Genomic DNA, 19,405 nt, shown 5'->3' with positions numbered 1-19,405 from the left:
TCCTGCTAGGTACCATACATCTCTATGGCAACGCACTACAGTCAAACGCCAACTCCTGCTCGGTACCATACATCTCTATGGCAATGCACAACACCCAAACAGCAACTCCTACTAGGTACCATAGATCTCTATGGCAATGCAGAAAACCCAAACACCAACTCCTACTAGGTACCGTACATCTCTATGGCAACGCACTACACTCAAACACCAACTCTACTGGTAGCCGTACCGATCTCTCATCGGCAAACCCGCTACAATCTCAAACACACCAACTCATGCGTAGGTACTGCAGTCATTCCTCGCTACACACTACATTCAAACACCAACTCCTGCTAGGTACCATACATCTCTATGGCAATGCATAGCACTCAAACACCAACTCATACCAGGCACTTTATGTCTCCACAGCAATGCAAAGCACTCAAAGACAATTCCACCCTATCCCATTCCATCCCATAATCAATGTCTGTCTGAAATTGCTGTGACGTGTGCCCATGTGACCAGCTTCTCAACCCGCCTTACAATCGAATGCAGGTTTTTTAAAGGCGTAATTCTGGACAAACATGGTTTGGAGATTACTTTTTGATATATCACTTTGTCTAGTGGAAAAAAAAAGCAAAGCCTTGTATTTATTTCAACGCAAAGTTTTTTGGGGAAAAGGCTGATTGAATGTGAAGCTCGGTGGCCCAGGTCTCGCATTGCGTGAAGGCGGGTGATGATTTTCTCAGACGGTGGGAGAGACCCGCCCTGCTCCGTGATGCACGCGCTCGGTAGCGAGCGTCTCCGTTTCGCCTGCGTCGCGTCGTTTGGGACGAGCGATTTTTGTAGCCGCGGTGACCGTGGCCTGGAGGCTCGGAGCCGAACGAATGACTCGTGCCCCCCCATCTTCTGCTGCTCAAGAGATTGGGGTTCTGCTGTCTTACACATTTACACAACTAAATCAACTAAATCACATTTAGGCATTGAGTAGAACTTCTTATTCAAGGCCACTTCTAGAAGTGCACACGTTCCGGTTTAGCCAATGGAAAGAGCCGACACAGAGTCATCTGGGTCACAGCCAATAGTAATTATCATTGCATAGACCTGCCTTTACTGTAAGCACCACGCTAGGTACCAAAGGGGATTTGAGGACACACTGCTTTGAGTAGCGGATGCGTTTGAGGGTATAGCTAGAGCTATATATAGCACAGGTAGGGCAGCTACACCCATGATAAACGCCTGGAGCTCTGTGTTAGCTGTGCCAAGATGCGGGGAGATTTCACAATGCTCTCTTGCACACAAGCCACGAGGGGTTTTATTTTAAACAGTAGTATAGAGGCTAGTCAATATTTGTCCACACGCTTTTACTGACAGCAGGTTGGGTTTTCCGACAGAAGGAGCGATGTTTATGTGCACTTGGGAACGGGATCTATAAATGCGTAGTGTGGTTCTCTGCTGTGGAGGGACTTGCCTGGAACAGAAGGGGAATGTTCCGGAATTGTGGTTGGAGGGGCAGGTTGAATTCATCCGTACGATGTAGAAATGATTCCCTTTGGAAACTGCCACTAACAGCTCATCTCTGACTCTTTGCACGCGGTTTGGTTAAGTTACGCAATTCAGTAGTAGAATCAAATTTTTTTTTCTTCCTTTTTTAAAGTTAATGGTGAGATGAATATGGTAATTAGGTCAGTGTGCTATATTTTGTGTGGCTGTGGTAATGGCTTTGAGACTCAGCAGTGTTTCGTGGCTAGAAATAGCTGTTCGGCCTAGCGGAATGCCTCTACGAACCGACTCCAGGAAAGATTCCGTAACTGAAGTTTCGTCACCTTTGTGCGGCTGTGTCATAAATCACCTGCTTTATCCCTCACCTGCGAATGTAAGTGAAAATAAGCTTTGTGGAAATACTTTCTAGGGCATCTCTCCATCACCCCCTCCCTCCCTCCCGGTGGAGCCTGAAGGTGAAGACAGCCAGGGAGAGATGGAAGAGGATCACGGAGATTTGCTCAGTCGGAAATAAAATGTCAATAGACGTGTTTCTCGTCCGCGCAACGGCGTCCTTGAACGCTTTACGGCTCCGTAATCGTCTCCGGGAGCAGCCGCGCCGTGACAGAAGAGCAAACATTTGGGCAGCAGTGTGAATATTTAGGTGTTTACACTTCCCCCCCGCGATCAAATATTCATTTAGTCCCCGGATGCATACGACGAGGAGATAATCCAGAAAAGCTTTTTCCATCACGGAGGCTCGCGGAAGGATATCTGATTATTTACGACACGCTGGGTTATTAAACGAGTCTTATTAATTTGTTTTTTACGACGGGGCCGACTGCCGTCGATGGCTCTGGATCCGGAGAGAGAGTTTTCGATAACCGCTGTGAGATCCAGCTGCGCGGCGTCGAGGAGAGCGATGAGAACCTGCTGTGCGCTCGATTCGTCAAACGAGCGCCAGCATGCGAACAAATTGGCGCACAACAGGAATATTTACCGAACGTGGTGTGCCATTAAAAACATAATACCCTCTGCCTGTCTATTATTCTTATTATTATTCTTATTATTATTCTTATTATTATTCTTATTATTATTCTTATTATTATTCTTATTATTATTATTATTATTATTAAGGGGCATCGGTAGCTCAGTGGTAGAGGTCTCGCCTGCCATGCCGGCCAATGCCCCAAAACCCAGCCATTGGGGATGCGCAAGTCAGTGCGTTCGTAGTCCTGGTCCCAAGCCTGGATAAATGGGAGGGTTGCGTCAGGAAGGGCATCCGGCGTAAAAAACATATGCCAAATCAAATATGGGGATCAGGATGATCCGCTGTGGCGACCCTGAAGGGGAACAGCCGAAAGAGGAAGAAGATTATTGTTATTGTAATTATTATCATTATTATTCTTTCAGTCATATAACTGATGTAATAATACAGTACTAATACTGAACACAGACGTTTTAAAGCTGTCCCATTCGGGCTGTATTCTCTGAGAGTCTCCTAATATGTGTGTTTTACAAAATCATGTTTCCCCCTCCCTCCCGCCCTCCCTTTCCCCCACCCCCCCCACCCCCCACCAGTAAAAGCGTAGGTGAGAGCAGACAGGTGTCCCAGGAGCGTGTGAGGGACTCGCAAACCGCAGTCTGCTTCGGGCGCCCGACAGAACGGGCGCGGCGCGACAACAAAAGCGTTTATTTGTTTTGCGGGGAGGCGGCGAAGCAGCGGGCGTAAACACGAGAGGCGCGTCCTAATAACAGCTGGCGTGGGAGGTGCGAATTAGAGCCGTCTGCAGAGCCGCCTGCGCAAAAAATCGCACTAGGGCCCCGAGAGTACGGGCCCCAGCGCCGGTTCCGTCAGGCGAGTCTCAGGAGAGGGGGGGTGGGGGGGTGGGGGGGAGCGTGGATGACGCCGGTCGCGCTTCGGGCGTGTTGTGGGCGGCTGGGGGTTTTTCTGCGTCCGCGTCGGCCAGGGGGAGGCGCTGCGCGGAGACAGGGGAGAGCCCTCGGCAGGCCGGGCTCCCATCTCGGGCCCGGCTGCTGGAAAACGAAGCGCCAAACGCTTCCCGCTCTCCGGGGGGGGGGGGTGGCAGAACCGCCGGGCGGCGGCTGGCACACGGCGTCCGGTTCCGGATTCAGCCGGAGACGGACCGCGGCTAACGCGGCTTTTGGCGAGCGAGGAAGCGCCCGAACGTCCGAAGCGTCGAGCGAGGAGAGAGCGGGAGGCGACGGCGTCCAGCGCTGAACGGCGTTCTCACGCGCGAGGCGAGGTGCCTCGAACGGGTCCCGGCGATCCGACGCGAAACGACTGCTTCGACGGAGAATTTACGAGCCGCTGCCGCTTCGAGAAGCCTTTAAAATCCAACTCGGCGTGACGGGAAACTGCAGGTCCTTCCCGCTAACGCGGAGATGAAAGGCAGAACCTTCTCTCCGGAGAACGTCCGGGGGAATGTTTCGCGCGTGTCTGTTATGTCATTATCTCTGTGTAATAACTCCCGTCCGACAGGTGCGCGCCGCAGCTGCTGATGTATTTACACTTTCGCTGGAGCTCCTTCGCGGACGGAGTGGATTCTGGGAAATGCCAAGGAGTACCGGCTGTGGGGAGGGGGGGGTGTGAAAATGCGTCGGGTGTTGAGGATGTTATATCGCAGTGGAGTTAAGTGCGTTGTTAGGGTGTTGCTAAGGGTGCTGTTCAAAGTGGCGTAAGGTTACACCTGTAGTCATCGCCCCCCTCCCCCTCTGCTGGACTGGCTCTTTGAGGGGCACTGAGTCACAGCTGGTCTCTCTCACTAATGCTGCTCAGGGTCTGCCAAGGTTCAGCACTATTATACCCAGGTGTCAATATCAATTACTCACACACACACACGCACACACACACTTACTTACACACACACACACACACACACACACACTCATATGCTCACACACACACACACTCACGCTCACACTCACATGCTCACACACACTTACTTACACACACACACACACAGCACACTGACTCAACATAACAGCAAGCACACAGGTCATATTAACAACTAAAACAGCAGCACCTTGCTACATTGGACTCCTAGCTAAACACAGGCCTTGCTACCCCGCTCCTCAGGAGAAGGCTGTAAACAGCTTACTGTACTACATACCACAGACCCGAACCCTCACCCTCACACACATTACACACACCACATGCTCCACACACACACACTCCGCTCACACGCTCACACACATACTTACACACACACACACACACTCACGCTCCACGCTCACACACTTACTACACACACACACACACACACATGCTCCACACGCCTTCACACACACACACACATCACGCCACACACGCACACACACTTAACACACTCACACACCACTCATTTACACGCACCACATACTCACGCCACACACACTCCACGCACACTCACATACACACGCACACACACACACACACACTTACACACACACACATGCTCACACACACACACTTACTTACACACACACTCACACACACACTCACTTACACGCACACACACACACACACACTCATATGCTCACACACTCACACACACGCACTCATTTACACGCACACACATACTCGCACGCACACACACACTCACACGCACACTCACATACACACGCACACACACGCGCACACACTTACCCACACACACTCACTCGCACACACACACACACGCACACACACTCACACACACACACACACACACACTCACACACACACAATCAGTGCTTGTACATGTCATAGTTTTCACCTGGACTCTAAATTAATCAGCAAGCGTACACAGGTACATTAGAGCAGATCTAAAAAGCAGCATCTTTTCTACATTGAGAGGCTGCTGGCGGTAGCTGAAACAGAGCAGTGCCTTGCTAGCCGCTTCGCTTCCTTTCAGGAGAAGGCTGATAAATTCAGCTTGTGTACGGACGCGCCCAGACTCACGAAAATAAAAAATAACGGTTGGCCCTCACAGCGTAGACGATCTGCTCGGTTTCTCCAAATCGTGACATTTCAGTTCCGGCACGAGTTTTGTGAGATGTGTTTCTTCCCGAGATGGATCGAAGGCCTGGGCCCGCTTCCATTGCGAAAACGGCACGGCTTTCATCAGCGGCGGTGACGTCGGCCGTATCTGCGGCGATGTTAGAAAATAAAATCATGCTGTGATTCCGTCGCCACGTTTGAACCAGCTGGACCGAGCACGCACATGCTTGTAAATTACTGTTGACTTATCGAAGGCGCGCGCGGCTTCTTTCAAATCAAATCAACCGGCGATGCACGGCCCGGATATGCATGGCATCCTTGGATGATATGGTACGTTGATTCCATTACCTGCTTATCAAGATGCCGGGTTCCGAAGGGAGAGACCGTACCGTGCAAGCGTGCCATTACAATGAAGCTGAGAGTCTGGCCAACGGCGACATTGCTGAGAACGGAAAGTCACACAGAATGAAAAACGCTTAGGAACACACAAACACACACGTACACACACAAACACCCTCATGCACGCACACACACACACACACCCAGACGCACACACACACACACCCAGACGCACACACACACACACACACACACACACACACACACCCAGACGCACACATACACACACACACACACCCAGACGCACACACACACACACACACACCCAGACGCACACACACACACACCCTCATGCATGCACAAACACACACCCCAGTGCGTGCACACACACACACACACACACACATACGCACACAAACACCCTCATGTGCGCACACACACATATACACACACACACACACCTTCATGCGCGCGCACACACACACACACACACACACACACACACACACACCCTTTTGCCTGCACACACATACACACCTGCACGTGCGCGCTCACACACACTCTCGTGCGTGCACACACACATACCCTAGTGCGCACACGCACACGCACACACACACACACACACACACACACTCTCTTCCGGATGTTAGATTTATCAAATTGTCCCAGTTGGTAATATACCCTCTGGCTGCCGACACAAAACAAACTGTACTATAGATCTTTAGTGTCATCTAACATCTTGCTCTTCTCAGCAAAAGCTAACATGCTGATCTGCTTAAGGTAGCCTAACCTCTCCCTTCTAATCTCTGCTGCACCTCTGGCTCTGTGTAAACCAGCTAATGATGCCTGCTCTATAATGCATAATATCTGCTCTATAATGCATCATATCTGCTCTATAAAGCATTATTTCTGCTCCGCAATGCATATCTTGTGTAATAATGCCTAATGTCTTTTTTTATAATGCATAATGTCTAGTCCATAATTCATCATGGCTACTCCATAACCAATCGTGTCTGCTCCATAATGTGTGCATTATAATGCGCAGTGTGTGCATTGTAATACACCGTGTCTGCTTGAGAATACGCAACGTCTGAATTATGCTGCATAATCTCTGTCACCGTATGTCATTTTACGCTCAGCACACAAGAGTGAACCATGATTACAGGAATAAATCAGACCCCGATGCAGCCCTGTCTCTTGCACATGCAGAAGTGCTGCAGCGGTGGTTCAGACCGATCCTATAGCATTTGCCTGTCGCGTGATGCTCCATGCCTAGGAACATGTGGTCTAATTAAGCCCAAACAGTGTTTTTTTTGTGCCTGCTTTCAGCATGAAAGCCTCTAAAAACAGCCTCCCAGAAAGGTTCTGCAACTAAAGTTAAAGTTTAAGTTTCAAGCTCTGACAATTTTATAAATCAAACTGCCTTATTCCTCCCTGTGAAAATGTAAGTGAAATAACCTTTGTGGGGATAGTTTCTAGGGCAGCTCAAAAGTATTTTTTCTCTCACTGTCTCCCTCCTTCTCTCTCCCTCCCTCCCTCCCTCCCTCCCTCTCTTTCTCCCTCTATCCCTCTCTCCCCCTCCTTCTCTCTCCCTCCCTTCCTCTCTCCCCTCCCTCTCTCTCCCCCTCTCTCCCCTCCCTCCTTCTCTCCCCCTCCCTCCCTCTCCCTCCCTCTCCCCCCCCCTCCTCCCTCCCTCTCTCTGTCCCTCTCTCCTGCTGCAGGTGATATTTGAGGCCATCTCAGTGCAGGGCCACCCAGGATTCATTGCGGTGGATGAAGTCAGAGTCCTGGCCCACCCCTGCAGTAAGTGTCCCGCTGCGCCCCCCCACCGTCCTGCCCGGCATCTGTCCCCGCTCTCCTGCCCCAATCCCCTGGCACCTCCGTCTGCCATGTCCCGCGCCCGCAGCCCCCCCATGCCAGGCAGAGGAGGGCTGCAGGGAGGGGCGGGGGCGGGGGGGAGGGGGGCAGTCCCCAGCCCGCTGGAGTGGGGGCTCTTTATCATTCACAGTCTCTCACAGAGTCAGTGCTGAGTGCTCAATGCACCGGGCTGGGTCCCAAACAGCTTACTCGCCTACTATTGAGTATATATACTGCATGCCCAAAATTATGTGGACATGCATTATCTCATCCAAAATTATAGGCATTAATATAGTGTTGGTCCACCCTTTGTTGCTACAACTACCACTGTTCTGAGAATGCTTTATACTCGATGTTGGAGCATTGCTGCAGGGATTCGCTTCCATTCAGCCAGAAGAGCGTTAGTGAGGCTGGGCACTGATTGGGCGATTGGGCCTGGATTGTAGTTGGCTCTCTAAGCAAGGCGCTCACTGTGCTGGTTTCTCTCTGAAGGCCAGAGCAAGGTTCTCGCTGTGCTGGTTTCTCTCTGAAGGCCAGAGCAAGGTGCTCACTGTGCTGGTTTCTCTCTGAAGGCCAGAGCAAGGCTCTCAATATGGTGGTTTCTCTCTGAAGGCCAGAACAAGGTGCTCACTGTGCTGGTTTCTCTCTGAAGACCAGAGCAAGGCGCTCACTGTGCTGGTTTCTCTCTGAAGACCAGAGCAAGGCGCTCGCTATGCTGGTTTCTCTTTGAAGACCAGAGCAAGGCGCTCGCTGTGCTGGTTTCTCTCTGAAGACCAGAGCAAGGCGCTCACTGTGCTGGTTTCTCTCTGAAGGCCAAAGCAAGGCTCTCAATATGGTGGTTTCTCTCTAAAGACCAGAGCAAGGCGTTCGCTGTGCTGGTTTCTCTCTGAAGGCCAGAGCAAGGTGCTCGCTGTGCTGGTTTCTCTCTGAAGACCAGAGCAAGGCGCTCACTGTGCTGGTTTCTCTCTGAAGACCAGAGCAAGGTGCTCGCTGTGCTGGTTTCTCTCTGAAGGCCAGAGCAAGGCGCTCGCTGTGCTGGTTTCTCTCTGAGGACCAGAGCAAGGCGCTCAATATGCTGGTTTCTCTCTAAAGACCAGAGCAAGGTGCTCACTGTGCTGGTTTCTCTCTGAAGGCCAGAGCAAGGCGCTCAATATGCTGGTTTCTCTCTAAAGACCAGAGCAAGGCGCTCGCTGTGCTGGTTTCTCTCTGAGGACCAGAGCAAGGCGCTCAATATGCTGGTTTCTCTCTAAAGACCAGAGCAAGGCGCTCGCTGTGCTGGTTTCTCTCTGAGGACCAGAGCAAGGCGCTCAATATGCTGGTTTCTCTCTAAAGACCAGAGCAAGGCGCTCGCTGTGCTGGTTTCTCTCTGAAGACCAGAGCAAGGCGCTCACTGTGCTGGTTTCTCTCTGAAGACCAGAGCAAGGTGCTCACTGTGCTGGTTTCTCTCTGAAGACCAGAGCAAGGTGCTCACTGTGCTGGTTTCTCTCTGAAGGCCAGAGCAAGGCGCTCACTGTGCTGGTTTCTCTCTGAAGGCCAGAGCAAGGTGCTCACTGTGCTGGTTTCTCTCTGAAGACCAGAGCAAGGCGCTCACTGTGCTGGTTTCTCTCTAAAGACCAGAGCAAGGCGCTCACTGTGCTGGTTTCTCTCTGAAGGCCAGAGCAAGGCGCTCACTGTGCTGGTTTCTCTCTGAAGGCCAGAGCAAGGCGCTCACTGTGCTGGCTTCTCTCTGAAGACCAGAGCAAGATGCTCACTGTGCTGGTTTCTCTCTGAAGGCCAGAGCAAGGCTCTCGCTGTGCTGGTTTCTCTCTGAGGACCAGAGCAAGGCGCTCAATATGCTGGTTTCTCTCTAAGACCAGAGCAAGGCGCTCACTGTGCTGGTTTCTCTCTGAAGGCCAGAGCAAGGCGCTCACTGTGCTGGTTTCTCTCTGAAGACCAGAGCAAGGCGCTCACTGTGCTGGTTTCTCTCTGAAGGCCAGAGCAAGGCGCTCACTGTGCTGGTTTCTCTCTGAAGGCCAGAGCAAGGCGCTCACTGTGCTGGTTTCTCTCTCTCTCCTATCGGAGGAGTCACAGCTCGGCGCGGCTCCATAATTCATAGCGCTGCACAAATCTAATTACACCGTAGGTAAATAAATGGCGAGAGTAAATAACACAATTGCGTTTCTCAGGAAACGTTTAACGTCAAGATAAATTCCCGCATTAGCCTGATCAGTGTGTATCCCATTATCCCTGCTTTCTGAGCCTCGGTGGAGACGGAGGCCGAATTGCATCCTTAACTCTGCCTCTCGAGGACGCCAGGCACGAGCCCGGGTTGTCCCCCATTCCTTTGCGCAGAACCTCACGGTAATTCCCACCAAACGCGCGTTTCTCACAGGAAAGGAAAGGGAAGGAATGGAAAGAGATCTAATTACTGTGAGAGTTTAGAGGTATTCCCCGTCTGTCAGTGTGTGTGCGAGTGTTTATGCATCAGCACTGAAGGATGGCAGTTTTGTGTGTGTGAGTGTGTGTTTGTGTTTGTGTGTGGGTGTGTGTAGATGTGTGCGTGTGGTGTTTGTGCGCGCGTGTGTGTGTGTGTGCGTGTGCGTGTGTGTGTGTGAGTTTGTGTGTGTGTTTGCGTGTGTGTGTATGTGTGTGTGTGTCATTAAGTCTTGGCGTGCTCCTTTGCAGGGAAAGCCCCACACTTTCTGAGGCTGCAGAACGTGGAGGTGAACATGGGACAGAACGCCACGTTCCAGTGCATCGCTGGCGGGAAGTGGTCTCAGCACGACAAACTGTGGCTACAGGTGAGCCAGTCTGTACCCTACACACCTCCACCTCTGTCTGTGATTCTGTCTGTACACTACACACCTCTACCTGTCTGTACCCTACACACCTCTACCTGTCTGTACCCTACACACCACCTCTGTCTGTGATTCTGTCTGTACACTACACACCTCCACCTCTGTCGGTACCCTACACACCTCCACCTGTCTGTACCCTACACACCTCCACCTCTGTCTGTGATTCTGTCTGTACCCTACACACCTCCACCTCTGTCTGTACCCTACACACCTCTACCTGTCTGTACCCTACACACCACCTCTGTCTGTGATTCTGTCTGTACACTACACACCTCCACCTCTGTCTGTACCCTACATACCTCTACCTGTCTGTACCCTACACACCACCTCTGTCTGTGATTCTGTCTGTACACTACACACCTCCACCTCTGTCTGTACCCTACATACCTACACCTCTGTCTGTGATTCTGTCTGTACCCTACACACCTCCACCTCTGTCTGTACCCTACACACCTCTACATGTCTGTACCCTACACACCTCCACCTCTGCCTGTGATTCTGTCTGTACCCTACACACCTCCACCTCTGTCTGTACCCTACACACCTCTACCTGTCTGTACCCTACACACCTCCACCTCTGTCTGTGATTCTGTCTGTACCCTACACACCTCTACCTGTCTGTACCCTACACACCACCTCTGTCTGTGATTCTGTCTGTACACTACACACCTCCACCTCTGTCTGTACCCTACACACCTCCACCTGTCTGTACCCTACACACCTCCACCTCTGTCTGTGATTCTGTCTGTACCCTACACACCTCCACCTCTGTCTGTACCCTACACACCTCTACTGTCTGGTACCCTACACACCACCTCTGTCTGTGATTCTGTCTGTACCTACACACCTCCACCTCTGTCTGTACCCTAACTACCTCTACTGTCTGTACCCTACACACCCACCTCTGTCTGTGATTCTGTCTGTACACTACACACCTCCACTCTGTCTGTACCCTAACATACCTACACCTCTGTCTGTACATTCTGTCTGTACCCTACATACCTCCACCTCTGTCTGTACCCTACACACCTCCACCTGTCTGTACCCTACACACCTCCACCTCTGTCTGTACCCTACACACCTCCACCTGTCTGTACCCTACACACCTCCACCTGTCTGTACCCTACACACCTCCACCATGTCTGTACCCTACACACCTCACCTGTCTGTACCCTACACACCTCCACCTCTGTCTGTATATTCTGTCTGTACCCTACACACCTCCACTCTGTCTGTACCCTACTCACCTCCACCTCTGTCTGTGAGTCTGTCTGTACCCTACACACCTCCACCTATGTCTGTACCCTACACACCTCTACCTGTCTGTACCCTACACACCTCCACCTCTGTCTGTGATTCTGTCTGTACCCTACACACCTCCACCTCTGTCTGTACCCTACACACCTCCACCTCTGTCTGTACCCTACACACCTCTACCTGTCTGTACCCTACACACCTCCACCTCTGTCTGTACCCTACTCACCTCCACCTCTGTCTGTGAGTCTGTCTGTACACTACACACCTCCACCTGTCTGTACCCTACATACCTCCACACTCTGTCTGTACCCTACACACCTCCACCTCTGTCTGTGAGTCTGTCTGTACACTACACACCTCTACCTGTCTGTATCCTACACACCTCTACCTGTCTGTACCCTACACACCTCCACCTCGTCGTGATCTGCTGTACCCTACACACCTCCACCTTGTCTGTACCCTACACACCTCACCTGTCTGTACCTACTCACCTCCACTCGTCTGTGAGTCTGTCTGTACCCTACACACCTCCACCTGTCTGTACCCTGCACACCTCCACCTCTGTCTGTACCCTACACACCTCCACCTCTGTCTATGAGTCTGTCTGTACACTACACACCTCCACCTGTCTGTACCCTACATACCTCCACCTCTGTCTGTACCCTACACACCTCTACCTGTCTGTACCCTACACACCTCCACCTGTCTGTACCCTACACACCTCCACCTCTGTCTGTACCCTACACGCCTCCACCTGTCTATACCCTACACAACCTCCACCTGTCTGTGAGTCTGTCGCTATCCCTTACAGCTCTACCTCTGTTTGTTCGATGCATGATACACGATCGCTCAATCCCCCTATAACTAGTACTGTAGTATAACTGATACAGACTGTGGCTGAGATTGTGATGAATGCCATCATGTGAGTGCATGTGTGGTGGGGAATTCAGAGTGAGAGTGAAGGAGGTGTTTTTTGGAGCATTGTCATTGGATGCTCTGCTGTGTGTGCCTGTTGAAATGAACTGATGCTGTGTGGACTAATCTCACAGTCGATTCAGCGCTGTAGTCGCTTAGCATGCTAACTTCTAGCAGGTCAAATCTGTTCTCTTCAGAGCCTTTTGTTACCCAATGCTGACATTTCTCACTGTGAAAAGTATATCATGAAAGTACTGCTAGAGCCAAATATTTGCAGGGTGAGTTCTTTTCATGTAGCAGCAATTATGGTCTTAACAGAGCTTCACAGGCAGTCTGCCTGGTGTGCAGTGTCTGCTCAACGTCTGCCTTCGTATTTTTCAAGTGGAGATATGATGCAAAAAAAAAAATGTTATCAGAGAATGTGCAATGGATGCTGATTTTGTTGCAGAGCGATCCGTGGACCTTTAATGTGCCTGATAATGTGGCTGGATTGTGATGTCTAGTCAACAGCCTCTAATAACAGCCTCTGCAGTGGCCTTCCTGTCATAATCAGCCTTCTATTGTGATCAAATTTATGGTCTCGTCTGTGAAAATTAAAACTAGAATCACAGCAAAATAAAGGGATGTGGACAGTTGGTATTTGCTAGGTATTGCCTTCATTTTCTACTTCTACTACTGCTACTACTGCTACTACTACTACTACTACTCTTACTACTACTGCTGCTGCTACTACTACTACTACTACTCTTACTTCTGCTGCTACTGCTGCTGCTGCTACTACTACTACTACTCTTACTTCTGCTGCTACTGCTGCTGCTACTACTACTACTACTACTCTTACTTCTGCTGCTACTGCTACTGCTACTACTACTACTGCTGCTGCTACTACTACTACTACTCTTACTTCTGCTGCTACTGCTGCTGCTGCTACTACCACTACTACTACTACTACTACTACTACTCTTACTTCTGCTGCTACTGCTGCTGCTACTACTACTACTGCTGCTGCTACTATTAGTAGTACTCTTACTACTACTATTACTACTACTACTACTACTACTACTACTACTACTACTACTACTACCACCACTACTGCTACTATTGCTACTCTTACTGATACTGCTGCTGCTTTTATTATTATTATTGGTGTTGTTAATATTTATATTACAGTAGGACTCAATGAAATATTTCATCAAAATGTCTGAGTTTTGTGTGGACTAGATTTTGAGCTCTAGCTCTATTTGCAGTGGAGCGTTTCCTGGAGGAGAGGCAGACTGTCCTTCTTAACGAGGCTGTGTAATTAATGATCCTGAGCGTTCCGCGCGCCACAGCCTTGGGCTGCGCGTCTCGGAGTGACCCCCTCTGTTCGGAGGCGTGCGAAGGCGCAGGGCGTGGATCCCAAGGGACCACAGACAGCCCAAAAAAAAGGGACGGAGCGGCGGCGTGTTCTGTGATCGTTTGGCCCGGGGGGCCCCGTGCGCGCGGCGTGTCTCTGCGTCACTCCCGCCGAATCTCAGACGCACCGCGGGAATGTCAGATCTCAGCGCGCAGCGATGCAGCCAGCTGTCCGCGCGGCCCTTTTAAAAAACCTGACACAACGCCTCACCTTCCTCTGCTGATATGCATCGCGAAAGATGAGCAGGGGCTTGGTGAGCCCAGTGCAGTAGATTAATTAATTTAGTCATGGTGCTGCTCACGCGGTGAGACAGCAAGGTGACCGTGTGCATGCAAGTGTGTGTGTGTGTGTGTGTGTGTGTGTGTGTGTGCGTGTGTGGTTACGCGTGTCTGGGCTTGTGTGTGTGTGTGTGTGTGTGTGTGTGGTTACGCGTGTCTGGGCTTGTGTGTGTGTGTGTGTGGTGTTACGTGCTGAGCTACTGTGTGTTGTGGTGTGCATGTGTTGTGTGTGTGTGTGCGCTGTGTGGTTACGTGTTGGGCTTACGCGTTGTGGTGCTGTAGTGCTGTGTGTTCGCTGTCTGGTATTGTGTGTCGTTGGTGTGTGCTTAACGCGTGTGTGTATGTGTGCGTGTGGTTATGTGTGTGTTGTGTGTGTGTGTGTGTGCATGGTTACGCGTGTCTGGCTTACGTGTGGTGTGTGTGTGTGTTTTGTGTGTCTGGTTTACACGTGTCTGGCTTACGCAGCTGTGTGTGTGTGTGCGTGTTTGTGTGCTGTGTGGTTCGCGTGTCTGGCTTACGCGTTGTGTGTTGTGTGTGTGTGTGTGTGTGTGTGCGTGTGTGTTCGCGTGTGTGCTTACGCGCGTGTGTGTGTGTGTGTGTGTGTGTGTGCGTGTGTGGTTACGCGTGTCTGGGCTTACGTGTGTGTGTGCGTGTGTGTGTGTGTGTATATGTGTGTGTGTGCGTGTGTTTGTGTGCGTGTGTGGTTACGCGTGTCTGGGCTAACGCGCGTGTGTGTTTCCCATCTCCCCTTGCAGCAGTGGAACGGGAAGGACACGGCGCTGATGGTCACGCGGGTGGTCAACCACCGGCGCTTCTCGGCGACGGTCAGCGTGGCGGACACGGCGCAGCGGAGCGTGAGCAAGTACCGATGCGTGATCCGCTCCGACGGCGGCTCCGGGGTGTCCAACTACGCCGAGCTGATTGTAAAAGGTAACGGCGGTAATAGCGGGTATTAACTATCAATCAGAGCCCAGCTGGGCTTCCGTGGGAATCATTATCCGCACTCAAACCCATCATTACTTCTGCCTACATCAGCATCAGCCTTCATCCTTCTCCTTAACCCTTTCGAGAGCGGGTTTTTTTTTTTGGAACGTTCTTGTTTTATTTCTTCTTCAGAAATTCTGCGCCGGTGTTCTAGAACTCCCATTCTAGAACACCGGCATAGCGCTCCATTCTGGAACAGTCGTGATTGCGATGTCAGCATGTCACAATCACGCGATGTTCTGTTAACGCGATGTTACGAGAACATTCGAATAACGTATTTGCGATCTTGTACCTTAAAGGGTTAGTTATGCGCAAAAACTTCTCCGGAGCAGAGAACAGGACCCTGCTGGTTAGAGGAGGAGGAGGAGGAGGAGGAGGAGGAGAAAAAAGCAGAGGATGCTCCTATGTCCTGGGCGTACGCCGCTGGGCGTACCCACCCCCCCCCCCGCCCCCACCGGCTGCCATGCCTCACCCTTGCGCTCATCACTGTCCTCGCTCATATTTTCCTTATCGACCAATGGGGCTGTTGGGTTCCTGTTAAACGATCGTATGGTTCTTTAAATGGCCCTGTTTGTGCTGCAGTCACACCCTGACTGTACACCTTCACTCTGAGTACGGGGGACCGTGACCCCGAGACGCGGGGAGCTTTTCTGGGGGCTGCCTGCTTTTCGGGGCGGGAGCGTCTGGAGCCCCTGGTTCCCCAGCCTCAGCACCTCCTCTCCCTCCTGGCAGGGAACCCAGCCCGTTCTGGCCGTCGCCCGGTAAAAACACAACACCCATCTGGCGCTGGGCTGATCGCCGCGGCTACGTGGCAGGGCTCCCCGGCCCACTTAATATGCACAAATCAGTCCAACCAGGTGCGCTTCATCCTTTTTTTATTTTTATTTTTCTTTTGGGATGCAAATTTGAGATGGTTTTTTTTTTTTTTTTTTTTTTTGAAAATTCACCAGGTTTCCACTGGAAACCAAGCAGCCTATTCTGGTTGCCATAACATCAGCCACCACCCCAGTCTGTATCACCCCTGCATCCCATCCCATAGATAATAGATGGATGGATGAATGGATGGATAGGTAGATAAAAGAGAGATAGTTGGATGGATGGATGGATGAATGGATGGGTGGATGGATGGATGGATGGATAAATAGATGGAGCTAGCCTTTTTGATGATCCTGGAAATGAACATGGAAATGATCCTGTGCCCACATTATTTCTTGCTTCTTCAATGGGAGAATGTTTCTAAGGCACTGAGATTGAGGGATGTAAATTGCATAAAAAATCAAAAGAATTACATTGCTGTTCAACTGCTTTAGAATGTTGGATTTAGTCGCACAGTGATTTTAGAACTGTTAAGAGGCCGAAGTGTCCCGTTATTGAAAATTAATACACACCCTTGGACCAATCAGAATTGAGTATTCAGCCAATCCATTCCATGAAATAATAATAATAATAATAATAATAATAATAATCATCATAATCATCATCATCAGCATCATCATCATCATCATCATCATAACACAATAATATAAAAAATACTACAATACAGCCTTTATTACATCACGTAGTGCTTTTAAATGGTTTAGCTACAGAATATCTGTTTTCTGTTGCCAATCTGTCGATGTTGTTCAGTAGCATACCTGAAAACCTGCGACAAAATCCCATTGTGAAAATCAATCTGTCAAATCCTGCACGGAAATGTGGAATCTGTCTTTAAAAAAAAAAACTCATTGCGTGCCGTTAAACGTTGCGTTGTGAAAATTAAATCTCGAAGCACCTCTTGCTGGGTTCCGGCGGCCCGTCACTCCGAGCCTGCTAGCCGGCGCCTTCGCAAATCCACCGACGACCGCGCTGAGCTTTACCGTCGCGCCGCGGCGTCGCCCCGGGCGGACGGCCGGAACGTACATTTTCGCCTTATTGGCGGGATTATTGCAACCTTGCGATGTCCTCCCCCCCCCCCCGGCTGGATATACGAGGGGCCCCGGAGGCGAGTCGGGACGGGGAGACTTACGCCCCTCTCCCCGCCGCGCGACTGGGGCCGGGGCCGTGGGGCACCGCCGGGCGGTCGCGAGTCAAAGCGCAAACGGCCCCTGACACGGTCACCCGCCATTTTGTTTCTGAAAACGGGGATCCTGTTTGGGGGGTAAGAGAGTGCGGGCTGTCTTGGAGTGGAGAAATGATGACATTTGGAAAGGAAATGAAAACGAACGGCCTCTGCCTTAGTTGGAGGAGGGGAGGGGAGAGCACATGAGAGGAGAGGAGAGGCAAGGAGAGGAGAGAAGGAGAGGGGAGAGGAGGGCAGAGGAGAAAGAGGACAGGAGAAGAGAGGAGGAGAGAGGAGGGGACAGGAGAGGAGAGGACAGGAGGAGAGAGGAGGGGACCAGAGAAGAGGGAAGAGGAGAGGAGGGGAGAGGAGAGGACAGGGCAGAAGAAGAGAGGAGGAGAGACGAGGGGGGAGAGGAGGGGACAGGAGAGGAGAGGAAACATTAGTGACAACCGTGTCAGCTCTGTTGCAGCCTTTATTTTATTGGACGCTGTGCAGGAAGCGGAGGGAATTGGCAGCATCTGTTCCTTCCCAGCATGCTGTGCACAGCCCCCCGCAGGGGATGGGGGGGTGTTGCTGAGGTGGAGCTTCAGGCTTCTGGCAGTTCAGGTGCTCAAAGACCATTTCCGCAGCGGGGGAACTGAGAGACGCTGGAACACAGATGCTCCACAGCGACAGAGCTCCTTCTGCTGATAGATCCACACAGACATGCTCCACAGCGACAGAGCTCCTTCTGCTGATAGATCCACACAGACACGCTCCACAGCGACAGAGCTCCTTCTGCTGATAGATCCACACAGACACGCTCCACAGCGACAGAGCTCCTTCTGCTGATAGATCCACACAGACACGCTCCACAGCGACAGAGCTCCTTCTGCTGATAGATCCACACAGACACGCTCCACAGCGACAGAGCTCCTTCTGCTGATAGGTCAACAGAGATTCTCTACAGATACAGAGCTCCTTCTGCTGATAGGCCAACACAGCGATGCTCCACAGCGACAGAGCTCCTTCTGCTGATAGGCCAGCAGAGACGCTCTACAGTGACAGAGCTCCTTCTGATAGGCCAACAGAGACACTCTACAGATGCAGAGCTCCTTCTGCTGATAGGCTAACAGAGATGCTCTACAGTGACAGAGCACCTTCTTCTGATAGGCCAGCAGAGACGGTCTACAGATATAAAGCTCTTTCTGCTGATAGGCTAACAGAGACACTCTACAGTGACAGAGCTCCTTCTGATAGGCCAACAGAGACGCTCTACAGTGACAGAGCTCCTTCTGATAAGCCAACAGAGACACTCTACAGATGCAGCGCTCCTTCTGATAGGCCAACAGAGACACTCTACAGTGACAGAGCTCCTTCTGATAGGCCAACAGAGACACTCTACAGATGCAGAGCTCCTTCTGTTGATAGGCCAACAGAGATTCTCATAGAGATTCTTCTGATACGGTGTACTGAGGTGAAGGAGAAATGTTTAATGAGGGAGAAATGAAATATTCCTCGTACACAGCAAAGCTAAAACCATTTTGGACTCTGGAATAAGAGTTATAGTGGCTTATTACCCATCATAAAGTGCAGGGTTGTATTTAGTCATAGCTTTGATGGATGGCAAGTGTACCCTAGAATATTATAGGCACAAAGCACGCTCATGCACACACACACACACACACACACACTGAGTGCTTCCTTGCTCTGAGCAGGGGGCAGAGTGTCTGAGGACGTTCTCTGGCAGGTGCCTGAAGTCTTAAGCACGGGGCGCCACGTTCACGTTTTCAGATAAAAACGCCAGTCTCGAATATATGGGTCTCTTAAAGTGTAAGAAAAGCGGGGTTATTACTGGTATTGGAAGAGATTAAAAAGCTGAGTTTTATGGACGGCCTCCCTCAACGCTGAGCCGCGGGGCCATTAATAACCGCAGGGGGGACAGGACACCCACTCTCAGCCAGGGGACGGGGCCATCGCTACGGGCGCCAAGTACATAGACGCTTACACCACGTCCCACGTCCATCTTTTCTCTCTCTCTCTCTCTGTCTCTCCATCTCACCTCACACTCTCTCTTTC

The 19,405-nt window shown here is 51.1% G+C and overlaps 1 protein-coding gene across 1 annotated transcript in view; it reads left to right on the top strand.

Moving 5' to 3' along the window:
* Window positions 1-19,405, top strand: part of ptprt (protein tyrosine phosphatase receptor type T) — a 301,390-nt gene that overhangs the window by 92,158 nt on the left and 189,827 nt on the right. The window contains exons 4-6 of the mRNA XM_064305091.1: window positions 7,504-7,585; window positions 10,304-10,419; window positions 15,078-15,252. Of these exons, the coding sequence (XP_064161161.1) occupies window positions 7,504-7,585; window positions 10,304-10,419; window positions 15,078-15,252 (373 nt within the window). The remainder of the gene's footprint in view (window positions 1-7,503; window positions 7,586-10,303; window positions 10,420-15,077; window positions 15,253-19,405) is intronic.

Source organism: Anguilla rostrata, chromosome 13, assembly GCF_018555375.3.
Source record: "Anguilla rostrata isolate EN2019 chromosome 13, ASM1855537v3, whole genome shotgun sequence".
Classification (NCBI taxonomy): Eukaryota; Metazoa; Chordata; class Actinopteri; order Anguilliformes; family Anguillidae; genus Anguilla; species Anguilla rostrata.
This window is presented reverse-complemented; position numbering and strand designations above follow the sequence as displayed.